Consider the following 19,614-nt stretch of genomic DNA (forward strand, 5'->3'; position numbering starts at 1 on the left):
TCACGAAGCCATTCTTCCACAAAACTCTCCATATTTCCCCCGTTTTTGTTTTGGACCATTAAGTAATCCTAGCATGTATTGATACAGAATGATCAGAGAGATTCATGCAACACATTCCTTCAAATTCCTCACATCCATGTCCCTGGGCTAACAACAAAAAATCAATGGCTGCTCTGTTCTGCAGTACAGCATGATTTACACTTTGTACATCCATAGCAAGCATAGATAAAACCTCCGATGTTTTGTTAAGTTCATCTTTAGTCCAGCATCCTAATTGTTCAGCTAACACCATAGCCTTTTTGGCAGCTCCTCCTGGTAACAGGGTTGCCACTATTACCTGTTTTAAAGTACTCCAAAATTGAGGTTGTCCAACCTGATCACATTTTAAGTCATGCACATCACGCCTCTTCCTTGTCGTCCCTAGCCTGTCCCATTGCAGTAGCAAGGATATATTAGGATGGAACAGTGCTAGTTTTCCTAGGTAACAGGGTCCCCCTTGTGGTTTTACCGGTATTCCATTCCAAGCTCTATCTCCACAAATCAAAAACACACCCTTTGGCAACCTTAAGGGTTTCGTTATCTTGGAACCATCACAGTTGGAATATAACTGAGATGATACCCTTTCTGAATCCAGTGAAGAGTCCAGAGAAGCCCATTTGTTTCTTGGGTTATTTACACTCTGCAAATTCAATGGAACAAAGCTAAACCATCCTCCTGTTGAAGCATTCCCTAAACTAGCATTAGCACTTCCAAAGAGATCTAATTCCTCTGGTGGAGATTGCAATGTTTCTTTAAGTGACAGTATCAACAAACATTGCCTATAGCCATCTCGTTGAGCTTCTGTGTAATTAATATTCTTGTCTGGCCCTTTCACCTTTGCAAAATTCTTGCAAAGCGTCTGATTCCTTATCAACCCACAAAATTCCTCTGGTCTCCAGACAGGAACACCTGTTAAGCAGGTACGAAATGGATTTGTCACTCCTCCCAAGCTAAGGCATAGTGAACTTTGATTACTCATGTTAGCCAAGGTTACCCAAATATTTTCTCTGGGCTGATTAAATTCTATTAGTCCATGACAAAGATTAGTCAAAAGAACAAAATAGACTATCCACCTTATCGCTCTCATGATTTCTTCTGCTTGGATTTTAATTTTAATGTCTGCACATATTTAATAAGCTTATCTAATTCTATGTCTGGATTTCCTACTACTGGTTTTCCTAAATAAGATCTTATAGATACCTTCACTTGCTTTTGACACCTTGTTGATAAAACTTTTGAATTTGCTTGCTTAATTAATCTATCACAAGCGTGTTCTGCTTCCCACCTATAAAAAGCTAATATTTTTTGTTCTGGTGCTTCAAATAACTGTAAAGCTATAGCAACTCCTAAGCCTGTATCCCGTATTAAATCTCTCTGCCAAGAATCTCCTCGTTTTTGAAAGTCACAATGTTTACACCAAAAATGTCGTTTTAAAAATACTTGATCTTCCCAGTATGTTTTTCCACAACCCCCACAAACAAAAGCAATCCAACTGTTACAATTAAAATTCCCACAACTAAGACACTCAGGATTCTTTGGTCCTGGAATATGAACAGTCTGTAAAGCCTCAATAGCTGTAACAATTGCTGTAAAAGTTAACTCTGAAGGCAAAAGTTGATCAATCACTGGGGAAAGTCCTCTTATCTCTTGAAGAATAGGTCCCACTGTGCGAATCAGCTTCTCTTCAATTCTCCTCTGGTCCTGATCCGTCAGGCGAGCTAAGAGACGACTCATCCAGAGCTGGTTTAGTCCACTTTGCTGGCACCCAGAGTGAACTTCCTTGATAGCAGCGTCCTCTATTCTTTCCACGACACCAACTACATATAAGGAATCTGTAACAATGTTCAAAGGCCCCTTCAGGACTGTTAGAGCCCATACCACAGCTGCTAACTCCAAGGTCTGAAGGGTATCTGAGTCATCTGCAGTAAGAATTTCATGATTCCAGACTCCCTGCTCCTGCCATGTAATTGCTGCTGTTCTTGACCTCTTCCCTGCATCTGTGTATGCCGTTATTGCACCAGGAATCGGCTCCTTTTCTCGCTGTGGCCGAACCATCCAACTCAATTTTCCAATCCACTGTAATGGAGGATTTTTAATACTTTCAGTTATGACAGCACCTCCTATTCCTAGCAAAGCTTCTTGCAATTCTTCACTATTGACCAAATACCATTGTAAAGAGTCCTTTTTCATAGGAATCTGTATTAGTTCAGGCTCTCGCCCATCAACCTGCAAAATTCTCTCACGACCCCGTTTTATCAAAGCTGCTAACAGTTCAATTTTTTGAATTAAAGTTTTTGTTTGCTGAAGTGGAGGGGATAGCCATTCCAACACCCTTATCTCCCCCGTTTTTGTTTCTAGCTGTGTTAAAGCTCCCAGCAAATGTTTTTCACCACACCATATAGTGAGATTAAGCGGGATTCCCAGTATTCGCCGATGTACACGACCCTGAACCACACAGTCTGTAATTTGCTGAAGAGTTCTTTTCTGCTGAGGATTAAGAATCACTGGTGCTGTTGGGTCTGTGCCCTTCAATAAGGGTCTAAGAGAATCCAACAGTTCATTTGGAAGGCCCACTATAGGTTTAAGCCATTGTAAATCACCTAGTAATTTTTGAGCATCATTTAAAGTAACAATCTGTGTTTTCAGTTCTAATTTCTGAGGTGTTACCAAACTTTGAGACAATGTCCATCCCAAGTATTTCCAAGGAGAAGTTAACTGTATTTTCTCTGGGGCCACAACAAGCTTAAAACGTCCCAGCAAGTTTTGTACATGTTTAACCTGTTGACTTGTAAATGACTTAGGCTGAGCAATCAAAATATCATCCATATAGTGATAAATGATAGCTTGTGGCCACTGTTGCCTCAATGGTTGTAATGCAGAATCTACGTAAAGTTGACATAAAGTAGGGCTGTTACGCATACCCTGAGGCAAAACCGTCCATTCAAATCTTTGATCTGGACCTTCTCTGTTCAGAGCTGGCAAAGTAAATGCAAAACGCTTTGTATCCCTGTCATGCAAAGCTATTGTGAAAAAGCAATCTTTGAGATCTATTATCAATAGAGGCCATCCTTCAGGTAACATTGCTGGATTAGGCAGACCTGGCTGTAGTGCACCCATTGGCTCCATCTGTTTATTAACTTCCCGCAAGTCATGTAGCAAGCGATATTTCCCTGACTTTTTCTTTATCACAAAGATAGGGGTATTCCAAGGACAAGGCATGAGCATGTTGCAGACTTTCCCTTTTTAAAGGCCATTGCTTTACCCATATAGGCTCATCACTTTTCCAAATTATGGGAATCGGGAAAGTCCAAGCAATGGCTATTATCCCAAAGGGTGCTCATTTGTCAGGACAACCCCTAACTGTGTTAAAATGTCTCGCCCAATTAGGCATTGCACTGTAGGTGGTAACTGAACAACAGAAAATATTGCCTTTATGATTTTACCATCTATTGAGACAGTAAGAGATGGCGAGCGACTTGCAAGAGTTAAACCTCCAACTCCTGTTACTGCTGTAGCAGCTGGCTGTAAAGGCCAATGTGCAGGCCAACACTGTGGTGCAATAATACTTGAATCAGCACCCGTGTCCAGCAAACCTGTAAGCATGCATTTTTGTCCCTTATATTCCAACAAAACCTCCTTTCTTGGTCTGTCATTCAGATCCAAAGTTAATAGAGTCAAACCTCCTGTAGATCCAAATCCATCTCCTCCACGGCTTTTCCGTGAGGATACAGCCTTAGTAACTTGCTCTAGAGGAACCAATTGAGCAATCCTTTGTCCTTTATTAATCCGAATAGGAGGAAATGGAGTATGAACCATAATCATAATTTCACCAGTATAGTCTGCATCAATGACACCAGGCAGCACAAATAATCCAAGCATAGAGGCCGATGATCTTCCCAATAACAAAGCTCCCATTGTCCTGCCCTCGATTATAATAGGTCCATTAACTCCAGTGGGGATCTTCTGCGGCTGTGGTGTCATTAAAGTCACTTCTACTGCGGCTGCCAAGTCCATCCTGAGGCTCTCTCTTGTGGCTGGACGCAAGGTGTCGCTGTTGGAAAGGCTGGAGCAGCTATTTGTGTCGGAGCGCGGCTGCTCTTGTTCGCGCTGTTTCGGGCGTTTCCCGGTCTCCTCTTACAGGCAGCAATGTTATGAGTATCCGATTTGCACTTAGGACACCATATTCCAGCAGCAGAGCATTCTCGCCGAACGTGTCCTGTCCCTCCACATCGGAAACATCTCATACGGCTGCCGTAAACATTTCCCTGGGTTGCTACTGACGCTTGGAGGGGTGCAAGAGCAGCTAACACTTGTGTCTGTGAAGCTTTTGCCTGCTCTTTTAATCCCTCTCCCAGCTCTTTAATAGCCTCAACTAAAAATGCCTGCTGCCCCGTTGGTATAGTAGCCATCCTCTCTAATGCATCTTCTATAGTCCAATTAGCTCCTAATGTGTTTAGCACACTTCTTGTAGAAGCATTACAATTTTGCAAAGCACACTGCTTCAACAATGATCCACGCATAAACTCAGGCACTCCAGCTCTCTCTATTGCTGCCGCTGCCTTATCAATAAATGCTCCAAAAGTCTCATCCCTTCCTTGTTTAATTCCCATATACGCTGGCAAACCTCCCGGGTCTTTCACCTTATCTATAGCCCTTCGAGCTAGTCGCATTGCCTCTCGACACTTCTCAGGTCCTAGCATAGCTTGTGCCTCAGTGCGAAAATATGGTCCTAAGCCCATCAATTCATCCATAGTTACTCCATGAAGAGGATCTCCAGGCTGTCTTTGTATAGCTACAGCTTCATTAACTTCTGCTTGCCAATGTGCACCAAACAAAAGCCTCTGATGTGGCGAGAAAATAAGCTTAGCAAGACTTCTACAATCTCCTGGTAGCAATATATTAGTACTCCAAACATAATCCAATATCTGCCTAGCCGGTTCACTAGTAACTCCAAATTGACTCACTGTAGCTCGCAACTGTGACAACAACTTCCAATCTAACGGTGTAATCTGAGCTGTTAACCCCCCGCCTGCCTGCTGCTGAAAAATTACAGGACAAGCCAGTTCTGCTGCCAGCTCCAAAGCCTGCCCATCTCCTTTATCCAGCTCCTCTCTTGCCAAAGTCGCCCAAACTTCCCTCCGTTCCCTGGCCAGAGCCTCCGTTAGGTCAGACTCTGCCCTAGGGGTCGGCTTACTGACAGACAAACTTTGACGAACTGTCGATTTCTGTTCTGAGGGGGCTGGAGGAGCCGTGGGCTCACAACGCGACTCTGTTTCTGTGTCCTCAGGCACAGGTCGCAATGGAGGTAACTCCACTGTAGACACAGCAGGTGGCATGGAAACACCAGGCAACCAATCCTCCCCGTTAAAACCTCTATTTTTCTCTAGTGCTGAAGTTCTCTGCTCGGCAGCTTTCTTTTCTGCCTGATGTTGTAATAATTCATTGTGAACTATCTTCCACCACTTTCCCAACTTTTTAGCTGTCTTATCATCATCTAAAACTTCCTCCCATAGTTTATCCCCAAACTTACGCCACTCAGACAACTCATGTACTGTATGAGGATTTACAAAGAACCCCTTAGAATACCCATATGTTAATAACCCTGGCAGATCTTTTTGCAAATCAATGCCTTTAATCTGCCTTTTCTGCAAGAATGCAGTAAATAAATCATATGCTGCTTGCCTCTCCATACCTATATTGTCAGCGCTGTTGCAGCCCTCCGAGGTCGTCGGCAGCACGTATCGGCCAGGCTTGCCTCTGCAGTCACCTGGGGCACGGTGCACTCTATTTCAATTCAGCACTTTTGCCGTCCTGGCTGCATCAGGACCCGAACCCTTTTTCGTCACTCCACCGTGGCGCCTATCACGTCGATCGGGTCACCATTTTGTGGAAAAAATGACGGGAGACAAGTCCATTCTATAATGTCAACAAGTCTCAGTTTATTTCAAGCACACATGTATAGTTATACCCGTTATAATGAAGCTCATGCATATTGCAAAATTTAGGCTCATCATTGGTGTATGGAAAACAGGTCAACCCCGCCTTTGGAGCTTTCTAAGCTTGCTTTGTCTTCCCCTACATTTATCTATTTGCTGAACATTCTACTGTTGAGAACCAGCTTAGCCAAGGACATAAGATATTATTGCTACATCTGCTATTGCTGCACTGTGCAATTTTCAGCTACTGCTTCACTAACTGCACGTAGTCATGTCCTTTCTCACGAAGCCATTCTTCCACAAAACTCTCCATACAGGCAGAAAGGGACCTGCAGGGACTGATGGACAGCAGGCTGGACATGAGCCAGCCGTGTGCCCAGGTGGCCAAGAAGGCCAATGGCTCCTGGCCTGGATCAGGAATGGCATGGCCAGCAGGAGCAGAGCTGCTGTGCCAGCACTGATCTGCCCAAGCTCTGCACACAGACATTGCTGCTGCAGCTCCAGAGAAGGCAATAAAAGAGCATCTCTGCAGAAAACTCTGCTGGGAGATTCTTTATTTCTTTTAAAGCCACCAAGAGAACAGCTCCTCATTGACACAATCTGTGGCCACAGGGAAGGTGGAGACACACAAAATGACAAATGGCACAAAAATTACATTTATTGTGGATAATATGAAAAAAAACTAAAACAAAGGAAAAAAAATCCCCACAACTAATTCAACAAGAAGTGTCAAAGATGACTTTTGTAACAAGTGACTACCAGAATTTGGCCAGCATTTTAATGTTCCTGAAAGCATCCAGTCATCAGTGTCCACACTGCAGCCTTGAGCTCCTGGTTCCTCAGGCTGTAGATGAGGGGGTTCAGGGCTGGAGGCACCACCAAGTACAGAACTGACACTGACAGGTCCAGGGATGGGGAGGAGATGTAGGGGGGCTTCAGGTGAGCAAACATTATAGTACTGACAAACAGGGAGACCACAGCCAGGTGAGGGAGGCAGGTGGAAAAGGCTTTGTGCCGTCCCTGCTCAGAGGGGATCCTCAGCACAGCCCTGAAGATCTGCACATAGGAGAAAACAATGAACACAAAACAACCAAATACCAAACAGGCACTAACACCAATGAGCCCAAGTTCCCTGAGATAGGATTTGGAGCAGGAGAGCTTGAGGATCTGGGGGATTTCACAGAAGAACTGGCCCAGGGCATTGCCATGGCACATGGGCAGGGAAAATGTATTGGCTGTGTGCAGCAGAGCATTGAGAAAGGCACTGGCCCAGGCAGCTGCTGCCATGTGGGCACAAGCTCTGCTGCCCAGGAGGGTCCCGTAGTGCAGGGGTTTGCAGATGGACACATAGCGGTCATAGCACATGATGGTCAGGAGGGAAAGCTCTGTTCCAAGGAAGAACAGAAGGAAAAAGAGCTGAGCAGCACATCCTGTGTAGGAGATGGTGCTGGTGTCCCAGAGGGAATTGTGCATGGCTTTGGGGACAGTGGTGCAGATGGAGCCCAGGTCGCTGAGGGCCAGGTTGAGCAGGAAGAAGAACATGGGCGTGTGCAGGTGGTGGCCGCAGGCTACGGCGCTGATGATGAGGCCGTTGCCCAGGAGGGCAGCCAGGGAGATGCCCAGGAAGAGGCAGAAGTGCAGGAGCTGCAGCTGCCGCGTGTCTGCCAGTGCCAGCAGGAGGAAGTGGCTGATGGAGCTGCTGTTGGACATTTGCTGTGGCTGAACATGGGCACCTGTTCATGGAGAAAGGACAGGGACAAGTCAGGAGAAGCTGCTTGGAGCCAAACCTGGGCCATTCCCTGCAGCCTGTCCTGCTGGGACTCACCCACCCTTGTTCCTGCTCTGGGAAAACCTTCACCCAGGTCCCTGCCTGAGCTCCAGTTGTGCTGGCTGAGTGTGCCAGGAGCAGCGAGGTCTGTGTGTGGGGGCTCTGGAGGAGCCATCCCTGCCCTGCTGCCCTGGGTTTGTGGCCATGGGGCAGAGGGACAAGGCTGGATATTCAGGATTTTTCAGGGGAATCACTCCTAATGCAGAAAGGATTGGTAGCATCTGTACTCCCAGGTCAAAAGGATGGAAGGAGATGGTTTTAGGAACTGTGTTCCTACCCACTCACAATTGCTGGCTCTCTGAGGTCAGAAATCCCCAGCTTTCCTGCTGCACTCAGAGTTTGCCACTGAGAGATGTGAGAGGCAAAGGATTCCCCGTGGCTGAGGGAAGGTGACGGGCTGGATGGGCTTGCTCCCCCAGCACTGCTCTCTTCAGCCCCCTCTGCTTCCCTGAGCATCTCCCTGGGCCTGGACATCCCCTCCTGAGAGGTGCCTTGTCCCTGCCAGCGCTCACAGAGCCCATCCCACCCTGTGTGCCCTCGGCCCGGCCCTACAGAAACCTGCCTGTGTGCAGGGCCCTGGCTGGGGAAGGCTCTGTGTGCAGCTGGGCAAGGGCAGCTCAGGAGAGCCCTGCTGGGCCCTGCAGAGGTGATGCTGCTGCTGCCCAGGGCTGAGGAGTGGCTGAAGGCCCTTTGGGAGGCTCCCAGCAGAGACACTGACCAGCCAAAGTCACAGATCTGGAGTCTCTGTACAGGTTCAAACATTCCTTTGATGATCCTGTGTGCTCCTTTCAACTCAGAATGTTCTGTGATTCTGGGATTACAATTCCTGTTACGCTTCTCTCATCCCCCAGATCTTTTAAATCAAAAAGGAAAAAAACCCTCTCTGAACAGTGCTAGAACAGTAAAGGGAAAACCAGACTTTAATTGGAAGCTTTCAGGTGTCTCAGTGGGGATGAGGAAAAATCATACCCTGATTTCAGCCACTCATTAAGTATGAATAATTAGGTTATTTAACAGGAACATCCTATAGGGGATTCAGTTGCCCGTTACATACCCCTGGCCCAACCCATTGGAGTAGGTCCAAGGACTTCTTCGCCCAGCTTTTTCTTATCTCTGCTCACATTCAAAAACTGAAATGTTCTTCTTGTAGGTCCTCTTCCTAATAATAAGACTATACAGAATTTCTGGAATGCATTTAGATAATCAGCTTATTGTTCTACAATCTAAGGGAAAATTAAGGAAACCTACTAAGGTTAATTACGGATTATAATTATGTTAACTATATAATAGTAGTTTAAAATAGTTATTTAAATTTTAATACAGTTAGGTAAGAATTATAGTTTTATAACTATATCATAGTAATTTACAGAACCATGAATATATGACAAATATAGGAAAAGCAAAAATATTCTTGTCACCACCCCAACATTCCCATCCTACTCCAAGCAGGAAATTGAAAACACTCTCAAGAAAGCTCCTGATCTTTACAGCAATCCCAGCCTTACCTTCTTTGGGAAGTGTCCTCCGGAGCTGTGCCCAGGCTGGTCTGGAGCTGGGAGCAGCCCTGCCCCAGCCAGCCCCTCTCAGCAGCAGCACCTGCCCTGCTCATGAAGCTCCTTCCCCCCACAGCTCCTGGCCAGCGCTGGGAGCAGCTCCAGGGCCGGCTGAGAGCTGTCCCTGGCAGGCAGCAGAGTCCCTGGCCCAGCACAGCGCCCTGGGCTGCAGGACCCTGCTCTGCAGGACAGCCCTGGGCACCCCTGGCTGCTCTGCACAGGAGATGAGCAGAGAATGCACTCACAGGGGCTGTGGGCATTGGGATGTTCCAGCTTTAGGAGATCTCTCCAGGAGCTGCAGCTGCATTGTCCTGCAGCCAGAGGTTCCTGTGCCAAGGGCGGTCAGTGATTCTGCCCCGGGCACTTCTCAGCCCCTTCCCAGCACTGACTGATTGAAGCTCTCTGTGCCTCTGTGCTGTGCCTGGGCTGGCTGCAGGCAGTGCCCCAGCCCTGCTGGGCTGGCAGAAGAGCTGCTCAGCATGAGAAATGTGCTTTTGAAGCTCTGCTTGGTTACCAGGATCTCCCTCTGTGCCAGGAGCCCGGCCCAGCTCAGCAGCACAGACACAGCACAAGGACTTTAATGACCCTCTGGGGCTTTGTGCTCAGCCCTGAACATCAGGCCCTGAGAGGGAGCTGCAGAAACCTCTGGAGAACTCCATGTCAGAATCCAACTCCAAAGTTTCTTGGACTTTTAATGGGTCCCACTGAGAGACAGGACTGAGAAAGTGTCCCCAGGCCCCAGGCAGAGCAGAGAACTGGAGGCACTGATGCCAGGTGGGGACAAAGAGAAGCCAAGTCTTGGTGCCCTGGGGCACAGCAGGGTCTGTGCCACCAAGGGCTGTGAGGAGACACCTTGTCCTGAGGCCCTGGGGCCTCCTGGCACAGCCCCAGCCAGGCTGGGCACTGTCAGCCCCTGGTCCTGCCCTCAGCATCCCCCCTGGCCCACATCCCAGTGGCCTGAAGGATCTGCTGGAAGGAGTCCCTGGGGAGCCTTGGTCAGGAATGGCCCTGGGGGCTCCTTCATGCTCCCAGGGACTGCAGGCTTTTCAAAGGACTTTGGCTTTTCCTTTTGCCTTGGAGTCTCTGAGAGCTTTGTGCAATCATGGCCTCCAATTATCTGCTGTAATTAGTCCCTGGAGAGGCTTTGTCAGGAACAACACTCATTAATGCTTCAAGGTACTTCAGTTCTTTTAAGGTACTTGGTGTTTCCCTTTTGATACAGACTCTGTGGGAGGTTTGTGCAATCATGGCCCCAATAATCTGCTTTAAGGAGTCCCTTGAGAGCTTGGCACTGACACTCAGAGGAGCTCTTTAATGCTTTGAGATACTTTACTTTTGTAAGCTACTTTGGAATTTTCATTTCCAGACTGAGAAGTTTTTGTGCCATCCTGGCCTCCAGTTCTCTCCCTCAAGGAGTCCATGAGGAGCCTGTGTTGGGGATGGACCTAAGTAAGTCCCATTAGTACCTCGTGACACTTTGGGTTTTTCCTCTTGATTTTAACTTCTGGAAGGTTTTTTGCAATCTCCTCTCAGGCCCTGAGGTTCCAAGGCTCAGCTCCAAGTGCACCACGGGGCTCATTAGGATCAAGCAAGTCCTGACAAACCATGCTTCTGCCTTGATTTGCCACTGTTGTAATGTAGTTCATCATGAACATTCCTTTACTGGTTTTGCTTCACCAATTTGAGATTTCCTGGCTAATGCATCGACTAGTGTAGTGGGTTCAGTGTTGGCTAATTATCAGTGCACACACTAGAATATACTTACTCAATTCCTGCTGTGAGGTAGGATTAGGAGAAAGGCAAAGGTCAAACTTTTAGAGTAAAAAGAAAAGTTTACTAACAGTAAATAAAAGAAGGAGCATTAAGGACCAGAACAAAACTTTCAGAACACTTCCTCTCTCCTGACAACCTGAAAATGTAAAGAGAAAAAACCAAATATTTTCAGTCAGTTTACCATCTCTAGAATTGTCTTTCTTCTGTTCACTTAGGTAGAGAAGTTCCTCTTGTTTATGTTATGGAGGCATCTCCACAAGAAAACAGTTATCGCATGGCTTTTAGCTTCCACAAATAGTAGCTGCTCAGAAAAATCTGCAATTGTGAAGTCCCTCCAATTTTCTCACAGGCTTTCTCAGAGCTGTGTTTATGGGCCATGTCAGTTTATGGGGTATTAGTTTAAAGAAGAGCTGTTAAAAGCAAAAGTTCTCTCCTTCTATTTCTAAAATCATCTTCATCTCTGGGAACAGAGGTCTTCTTCTCTCCCTGAGGGCACAGTGTCTCATCACTGTGCTCTCTTTCTCTGTTCAAACTTCTCGTGGGATCACAGCTACTGCAACATTTGCTTACTTTATCATGGAGGCCTTTGCTGAGCAAGTCATCTCCCCATAGTTTTCAATGCCTTATAGCCAAAAAGAGAGTCTGATGTATCAATGACATCCTTCTCCACAGCTTTAGCAGAGGATTTCAGCCCCAAGATCAAGGCATCTCCTCATCCCTCCCATCTGGGACTCAACTTCCTCTTCCCTGCCCTCGGTGTGTCCATGTTGCTCCTCTGTGTGCCTGCCCTGTGTCCTTTTCTCTCACTAGAGAGAGGATGGCAGCTCTGGAAGAGTCAATATCTGCCCAGGGCTGCAGATGGTTCCGTGAGCCCGGCCGGGCTTGGTGGCCAATTCTAATTTTGGCCATGGTCCCTGGACATGAAGACCAGTTCTTTTCCATAGGAATGAAGGAACAGAGTGCCAGTGCTTTTGGGGCAGATGGGAGGTGACAACCAGAGGACAAGGCCAGCCAGAGCTGCCAGATTTTATTCTGAGACATGCCCTTGAATATAGGGCATGTTTTAGGCAGAATGTCAGTTTTGGCTATGGACATCTGAAAAGCATTCCATAGCAAGGAATGCACAGAGCCCCCGTGCTGCAGGAGCTGATGAAAAGCAGCTCTTGACATTCCAACATCAGCCAGACCTGTCAGGTGGCCCCTGGCAGGCCAAGCCAGCCAGACCTGGTCCCTGTTCCCTCACTTCCATGGAGCCCCACAGTGTCCCAATGGTCCCTGGCTTCCAGGAGGCCCTGAGGTGTCACAATGCCCCCTTGGTGACACCAGGCCCTGAAGGGTCGGAATGGTCTCCATGGTTCCATCAGGCCCCACAGAGTCATAATGGTCTCTGGGTTCATGAAGCCCCGTGGTGTCACCATGGCCCTTTGGTTCCATGGGCTCCAGTGGTGCCACAATGATCCCCTTGGTTCCATGAGGTGCCCACAGTGTCACAGTGATCTCCACGGGAAGGAAAGAACCGAGCCCCAGTGTGGCAGGGGCAGCCACCAGAGGCCAAGGCCAGACAGACTTGATGGTACTGGCAGACTTTTCCTTGGAGGAACCCTTGGATATACGGAATTTTAGAGGTGGAATCCCAATTTTGGCCATTTCCTGAATAGATAAGAAAGTCAGTTCCTTTCCATAGGAAGGAAAGCACAGAGCCCAAGCATTTCAAAGGCAGAAGAAGAAAGAGGTGACTCCTGGGAGGCTCAGACCTGTTTGTCCTGGCAGCTTTTGTCTTGGAGGAATTCTTGGATATATGGAATTTGTGAGATGGAATCTCCACTTTGACCACAGACACCTTGAGAAGAAAGAAGGTTCTTTTCCATTAGAAGGAAAGCACCAAGCCCCAGTGTTTCAAAAGCAGATGAGACACAGCTCCCAAGAGGCCAAGGGCAGCCAGATCTGTCTGTCCTGGCAGCTTTCACTTGGGAGCAATCCTTGGATGTACAGAGTTTTGGAGGTGGAATCCCAGTTTTGGCCATGGCCCATGGAGAAGGAGAGTTCTCTCCCATAGGAAGGAAAGCCCAGAGCCCCAGTGCCTCAGGGCAGGTGAGAAGCAGCCCTCAACATGCCAAGGTGGCCTGGTGGTCCCCAGGAGGCCCAGACAGACAGACCTGGTCCATGTTCCCTTGGCTTGGTGGTGATGCCTTGAGAGGCTGCCTAGAACAGAGCTAGGCAGTGTTAAAGGAATAAAGCAGGTATTTATTAAAAGACCTTCAAGGGATACATCTTGGGCAGTACAAGAGCCTGGCCCTGGCTCCATCCTAGATGGAGCCCAGGTTATGAGTTTTCACTGGGGCAAACAGGGAGATTTGATCTGGCAGGATGTGTAAAACAATCTCCTGTAATATCTACCTGTTCTCACACAGAGCACTTGGCTGCAGGGACACATTCCCATCATTCCTGCCCAGGTTTCAGGATTCAAACAGTGCTGTCCTTCCCAGGAGCTGTTCCTTCAGCTGCTTCGGGAGGCCCTTTGGCCTCTGGACCCACACTCTGGCTCCAATATTAGCACTGCAGGATCAAAACCCTTTATCTCCACCAACAGCAGTGATTTGAGGTGGATCTCCTTTTTTCCCAATTGTTTTAAACACTGACAATATCAATAATTGTGCTACCCTGTCATGGGGTTAAGTAATCCAATCTTGTTCAATATTGTTTAACACAATTACTTCAATTTCTCCTTGATAATCAGTTCCTCCTCCCATGACATGAGCACTTTGCAAGGCCAAGCTCCAGTGAGCAGTTACCAAACCAAAGTGTCCTGGAGGAATCTGGATTCCTGTTCCTGTTAATACTCATTTGCTTCTGATTTATCCTAACTAATTCCAGTCGATGAAGGTCCAGCCCTGCAGCCTCTGGGCTGGCCCTGCCAGGGCCATCACACCCAGAACAATTTCCCAGGCAGTCCCAGTCTCACTGTCCAGGGCTGTATTTGCACACTGGGAGCAGCCGTGCACAGCCAGGGGGTTTCCATTTCCCCAGGGGCCATTGGTAAGGGCATGGAGCACATCTGGGAGATGGGTTCTCCATGGGGACAGGTTCCCAGCACTCATTCTTTAACTGCTCTTTTAACAACCCCTTCTCCGCCTCCTCCTCCTCATCCTCCTCCTCATCATCCTCATCATCCTCGTCCTCGTCCTCGTCCTCGTCCTCGTCCTTGTCCTTGTCGTCCTCCTCCTCCTCTTCCTCCTCCTCCACCTCCTCCTCCTCTTCCTCCTCCTACTGGTCTTCCTCATCCTTCTTGTCCTCTTGCTCCTCCTCGTCCTCCTCCTCTATTTACTTGTCCTCCTACTCGTCCTCCTCCTCCTCGTCCTTGTCCTCCTTGTCCTCCTTGTCATCCTAGTCCTGCCCCTCCTCCTCCTCCTCCTTGTCCTGCTCATCCTTATCTTCCTCCTCATTATCATCCTCCTCCACATCCTCATTTTCATCCTCTTCTCCTCTTCCTCCTCCTATTCCTCCTCTTCCTCGTCTTCCTCGTCCTCCTCCTGCTTGTCCTCCTTGTCCTCCTGGTCCTCCTTGTCCTCCTCATCCTCGTCCTTTTCCTCATCCTTGTCCACCTCCTCCTCCTCCTCCTCCTCCTCCTCCTCCTCCTTATCCTCCTCAACCTTATCCTCCTCCTTGAAGAGAGCCTGACAGAGGAATGGTTGAACGACAAGGGACATCATACTGTAAAGTTAATCCAAATAGGGGGGGCTACGTGACTGCTGCAAAGTTCGCATGGCCCTGAAGAATAGATGATGTGCAGAAAGCAGGATATTGAAATTGCTTAGTATGTAGAAGTAGATAGAGAAGAACAAAGGGGGTACTAAGCTGTTCTAACTGCAAGGCCAGCCGGACAGGCATGTATCGATCATAACGATACTTTTAAGATAATAGTACAAGTCACATAGCAACCAATCATGAGCTTGGCTTTTGCAATATGTATGAGCTAATTAACGAACATATATAAACTATGTAATCTGTTACAATAAACTGAGACTTGATGATCATGATATCATGAGTCTTGTCTCCCGTGGCATTTTCCTCTAACAACTGGTGCCCGAAAGCAGGGACCTGATCCGAGCCTAAGGCGAGAGGGGTGCTGCGTTGGAGTGCGGGTCCTGCGGCTGGAAGGACGGCGAAAATAAAGAGAAGAGGCGAAACGCTCTGCTCTGCGCCCTGAGTGACCGTAGAAGCGGGCTCAGCCGATACGTGCTGCCGAAGCCTGAAGGAGCCAGCAACGGTACCGACGTAACCATGGAAAGGCAAGCAGCATATGATTTATTTAGTGCTTCTCTTAGAAAAAGGCAGATTAGGGGGATTGACTTAGATAAGGATCTCCCTTCGCTATTGCATCATGCTGAGTCTTACGGCTTTTTCGTTAACCCCCATAGTGTTCATGAACTTTCCGAATGGAGGAAATATGGGGATAAGTTGGTGGAGTTAGTGTTAGATGAGGATAAAACGGGTAAGAAGATGGGTAAGCTTTGGCGGGTAGTTCATAGTGAATTGCTAATGTGTCAGGCAGAAAAGAAGGCGGTGGAAGGGATACGGACAGCCCGGGAAAAAAATAAGGAATATGAACCCTCGCTTTCTTCTAGTGAGCCTAACCCTCCGGTCCTTACAAATTTCCCTGTCCCCATCTCTGCTCCTGAAATGCCTGCACCGCCCACAGATACTAGTGGCATTGAGGTGCTGCCATCAGCTCCCCCTCTACCCCCACCATCGCGTCCCCCTCTGGCAATTCAAAATGTTACCGTAGCACCCTCCTCGCGGCATCCGCCGTCTCCCGGCCAGGCGCCTGTCCCTAGGGCAGATTCTGACCTCGTGGAGGCCATGGCTAAGGGAAGACGTGAGTTATGGGCTGCTATTGCACAGGAGGGCATGCAGACGGGGGACGCTGAGCTCTTCACGGCAGCACAGGAAACCCTTGCGTTTCCGGTGATATTTTCGCCGAATGGCGACGGGGGGTACACTGCGCAGGTCCAAAGCATGGACTGGAAACTGTTGACACAGCTGCGCGCCACTGTGGGGAGCTATGGTATCGCCAGTGAGCCTGCCAGGCAAATGCTTGATTTTATTTTTAATGCTCACACTTTATTGCCTTCCGATGTTAGGGGAATGGCCAAATTGATCTTCACGCCGCATCAACGCTTACTTTTTGAGGCACGCTGGAGAGAGGAAGCGGAGAGAAGTGCCAATTTACCAAGGGCTCAGGGGGATCCTTTGGCAGGGCTTACTGTAGCCGAGCTCATGGGACAGGGTAATCATGTACGCTTAGAACAACAGGCGGCACTAGGACCTGACAAATTAAGAGAAGCCACAGTGGTGGCAAGAAGAGCCATAGACAAAGTCAAGACCCCGGGTGGAATTCCAATGTATATGGGGATTAAACAAGGCAGGGAGGAGCCTCTTGGCACATTCGTAGATAAAATAATGGAGGCGTTGTCCAAAGCAGGGGTGGCTGATCATATGCAGGATGCCCTACTTAAGCAGTGCATACTCCAGAATAGCAATCCCACAACTAGAAATTTGATTACTTCTATCCCTGGGGATTGGACTGTCCAAGCATTGTTAGAAAAGGCTGCTTCAGTACCAGTTGGAACTCAGGCACTATTGGTTAATGCTTTGCAAGAGATAGGACAGGGATTACGAGAACAGGCAAGCTCTCAAAATCAGGTTTTAGCTTCTCAAAATCAGGTTTTAGCAGCCCTTGCTCCCCTTCAGGCTACGGCTGGGCGCCCCCATTCTAATACTACCGGGGGGGCACGTGTAAAATGCTACCGCTGTGGAAACTTAGGTCACACTCGAAGGGAATGCGGAGCAACAGGAGTCTGGTGTGGCAGATGCCAATCAAACACCCACAACTCTAACGCATGCAAAAGGAAGCAGGGAAACTTCAGGAGCAGCGCGATCAGCGGCCGCGCCGGGACACAAATAGCAGCTGCAGAAATGAGGCTACTCAGCAATTCCAGCCTGCCACCTGCGGGAGCCTCGGCCTGGACTTGGCAGCCGCAGTAGACACTGATCTCCTAACTTCAAGACCACATAAAATTCCAACTGGAATCCATGGCCCCTTGCGAATACACGGACAAGCTATGGGAGGACTCATTATTGGCCGCTCTTCAGCCTCTATTTTAGGCCTCTTTGTGGAACCAGGGATCATCGATGCCGACTGCTGCGGCGAAATCATGATCATTGCTCATACGCCATATCCCCCCGTGACAGTACCAAAAGGTCAAAGGATTGCTCAGTTAATCCCACTGCCACAAATGACCAAAGGATTGGAACCTATATCCCAAGTCCCCAGGACTCCAGAGGGATTTGGCTCAACAGGAGGTCTCGCATTGCTTACCTTGGATCTCAACACCCGCCCCAGGAAATCCTGTCGCTTGATCCATCAGGGACACAGCATTGTGCTTAAAGGACTTCTGGATACGGGCGCAGATACCAGCATTATTGACCCAGGTCATTGGCCTGCATCTTGGCCCACCCAGCCCACAGCAACCACAGTGAGCGGCATCGGCGGAATGACACTCGCAAGCCGCACCCCAGTGCTGACTGTTGAAATTGAAGGGAGACAGGCGTCTGCAGCGCTCTCTATAACAACCTTACCACCCGCTGTTCAATGCTTGATTGGCCGTGATGTTCTGGCCCAGCTGGGCCTCGTCCTTACCAACGATCATTCTTTTCAGTGACGGCCATTGCTTGGATCTTCCCGCTACCACTTACATGGACTACTAACGAGCCTGTGGTAGTTAAGCAATGGCCTTTGAAACGGGAAAGTCTGGAGCAGGCACATTTGTTGGTTGATGAACAATACAAGCAGGGACATCTTAGACCATCCACAAGCCCTTGGAACACTCCGATCTTTGTTATCAAGAAAAAGTCGGGCAATTACCGGCTCTTGCATGATCTCAGAGCAGTAAATGATCAGATGGAACCTATGGGAGCACTGCAACCTGGGATGCCGAATCCTGCTATGTTACCACAAGAATGGCCCATCTTAGTTATAGATTTGAAAGACTGCTTCTTTACTATTGCTCTGCACCCTGCAGATACTAAAAGGTTTGCCTTTACTCTCCCTGCCCTCAATCATGGCGAGCCAGCCAGGAGATTTGAATGGACGGTTTTGCCACAAGGAATGCGTAATTCGCCTACAATTTGTCAGCTATATGTGGATGCAGCACTTCAGCCACTGCGACAACGCATGCCCGATACCATCATCTATCACTACATGGATGATATTCTGTTCGCACAAGCAACCCCCTTTTTAGACTCTCAAATCCATGATATCCTGCATACCTTAGAGAAGTCTTCTCTCGTCATTGCAGCCAACAAAATTCAATTTTCTGCTCCATGGAAATACTTGGGATGGACGATCACTCAACAGCGAATTACACCACAGAAGCTATCTATCCAGTCATCAGTCAACACCTTGCATGAAGCGCAAAGGCTTTTGGGCAACCTACAATGGCTCAAGCCAATTACTGGAATTCCTAATATCCTTTTAGACAAACTGCGCCCACTCCTCAAAGGAACCGATCCCTGCACTCCAGTTCGTCTGACGTCAGATCAACGTCGTGCTTTACACGACATTACACACTGCATCTCTACTGGTTTTGTGAGACGTCTTGATCCTGATCTTCCTTTACATTTGACCATTTGGAACACTGAGGACCACCTATTAGGGGCTGTCACCCAGCATGAAAAGAAAACGGGGGAGACAGTGGTGCTAGAATGGATCTCACCCCCATTACAGCAAAAAAGAACAGTAACCTCCAAGGTCGACAGCCTGGCAACACTTATCAAGAAGGGACGTACTCGTATTTTAGAGATAAGTGGTTCAGAACCAGTAAAAATCAATATACCCATGGAAAAACCCACTTTGGACTGGTACCTTCTAAACTCTGCACCCCTTGCCGAAGCATTGCTTTCATCTGCAGCTACTGTTAGTACAGGACCCCTTACACCCAAACAATTACAATGGGTAGGAAAATGGACATGGATACAGAAACCCCTCAGAAAGGAGAAGCCTATTTCAAATGCCATTACAGCTTTCACAGACGCAGGCCGCAAATCACGCAGAGCGGCTGTGGTCTGGAAGACAGAACAACAATGGCATTACCAGATACTGGAAGCAACATTTCAGGACAACTTACAGACATTGGAGTTAAGGGCAGTTATTTGGGCAGTGTCTCACTTGTTGGGGCCGCTGAACGTTGTTTCTGACTCACTCTATGTCGTAGGAGTGGCATCAAGGATTGAAGATGCCGCCATTAAGGAGGTCCAAAATCAGCGCCTTTACGAGCTCCTTCTTCAATTAAAGCGCGCCTTAAGGAACAGAAGGGAGGCATATTCTATCATACATGTACGCAGCCACAAATGGAATGAAGGACTGGGAGCAGGCAATGCCAGAGCCGACAAATTAGTGTCAGTGTCAATTGCTCATCATGTAGTA

The 19,614-nt window shown here is 48.1% G+C and overlaps 2 protein-coding genes across 2 annotated transcripts; one reads left to right on the forward strand and one right to left on the reverse strand.

The window, feature by feature from the left end:
* Positions 1 to 3,443: 3,443 nt before the first annotated feature.
* LOC146764139 (endogenous retrovirus group K member 113 Gag polyprotein-like) lies at positions 3,444 to 5,375 on the reverse strand. Its single transcript, XM_085565460.1, has one exon. The coding sequence runs from the start codon at positions 5,373 to 5,375 to the stop codon at positions 4,032 to 4,034; it is 1,344 nt and encodes a 447-aa protein (XP_085421586.1). The 3' UTR covers positions 3,444 to 4,031.
* Positions 5,376 to 15,351: 9,976 nt separating this feature from the next.
* Positions 15,352 to 17,174, forward strand: LOC146764140 (endogenous retrovirus group K member 6 Gag polyprotein-like). The gene has a single exon (XM_085565461.1). The coding sequence runs from the start codon at positions 15,411 to 15,413 to the stop codon at positions 17,172 to 17,174; it is 1,764 nt and encodes a 587-aa protein (XP_085421587.1). The 5' UTR covers positions 15,352 to 15,410.
* The last annotated feature ends 2,440 nt before the right edge of the window (positions 17,175 to 19,614 follow it).

This window comes from Lonchura striata, chromosome 36, assembly GCF_050655825.1.
Source record: "Lonchura striata isolate lonStrDom1 chromosome 36, ASM5065582v1, whole genome shotgun sequence".
In the NCBI taxonomy this organism is placed as follows: Eukaryota; Metazoa; Chordata; class Aves; order Passeriformes; family Estrildidae; genus Lonchura; species Lonchura striata.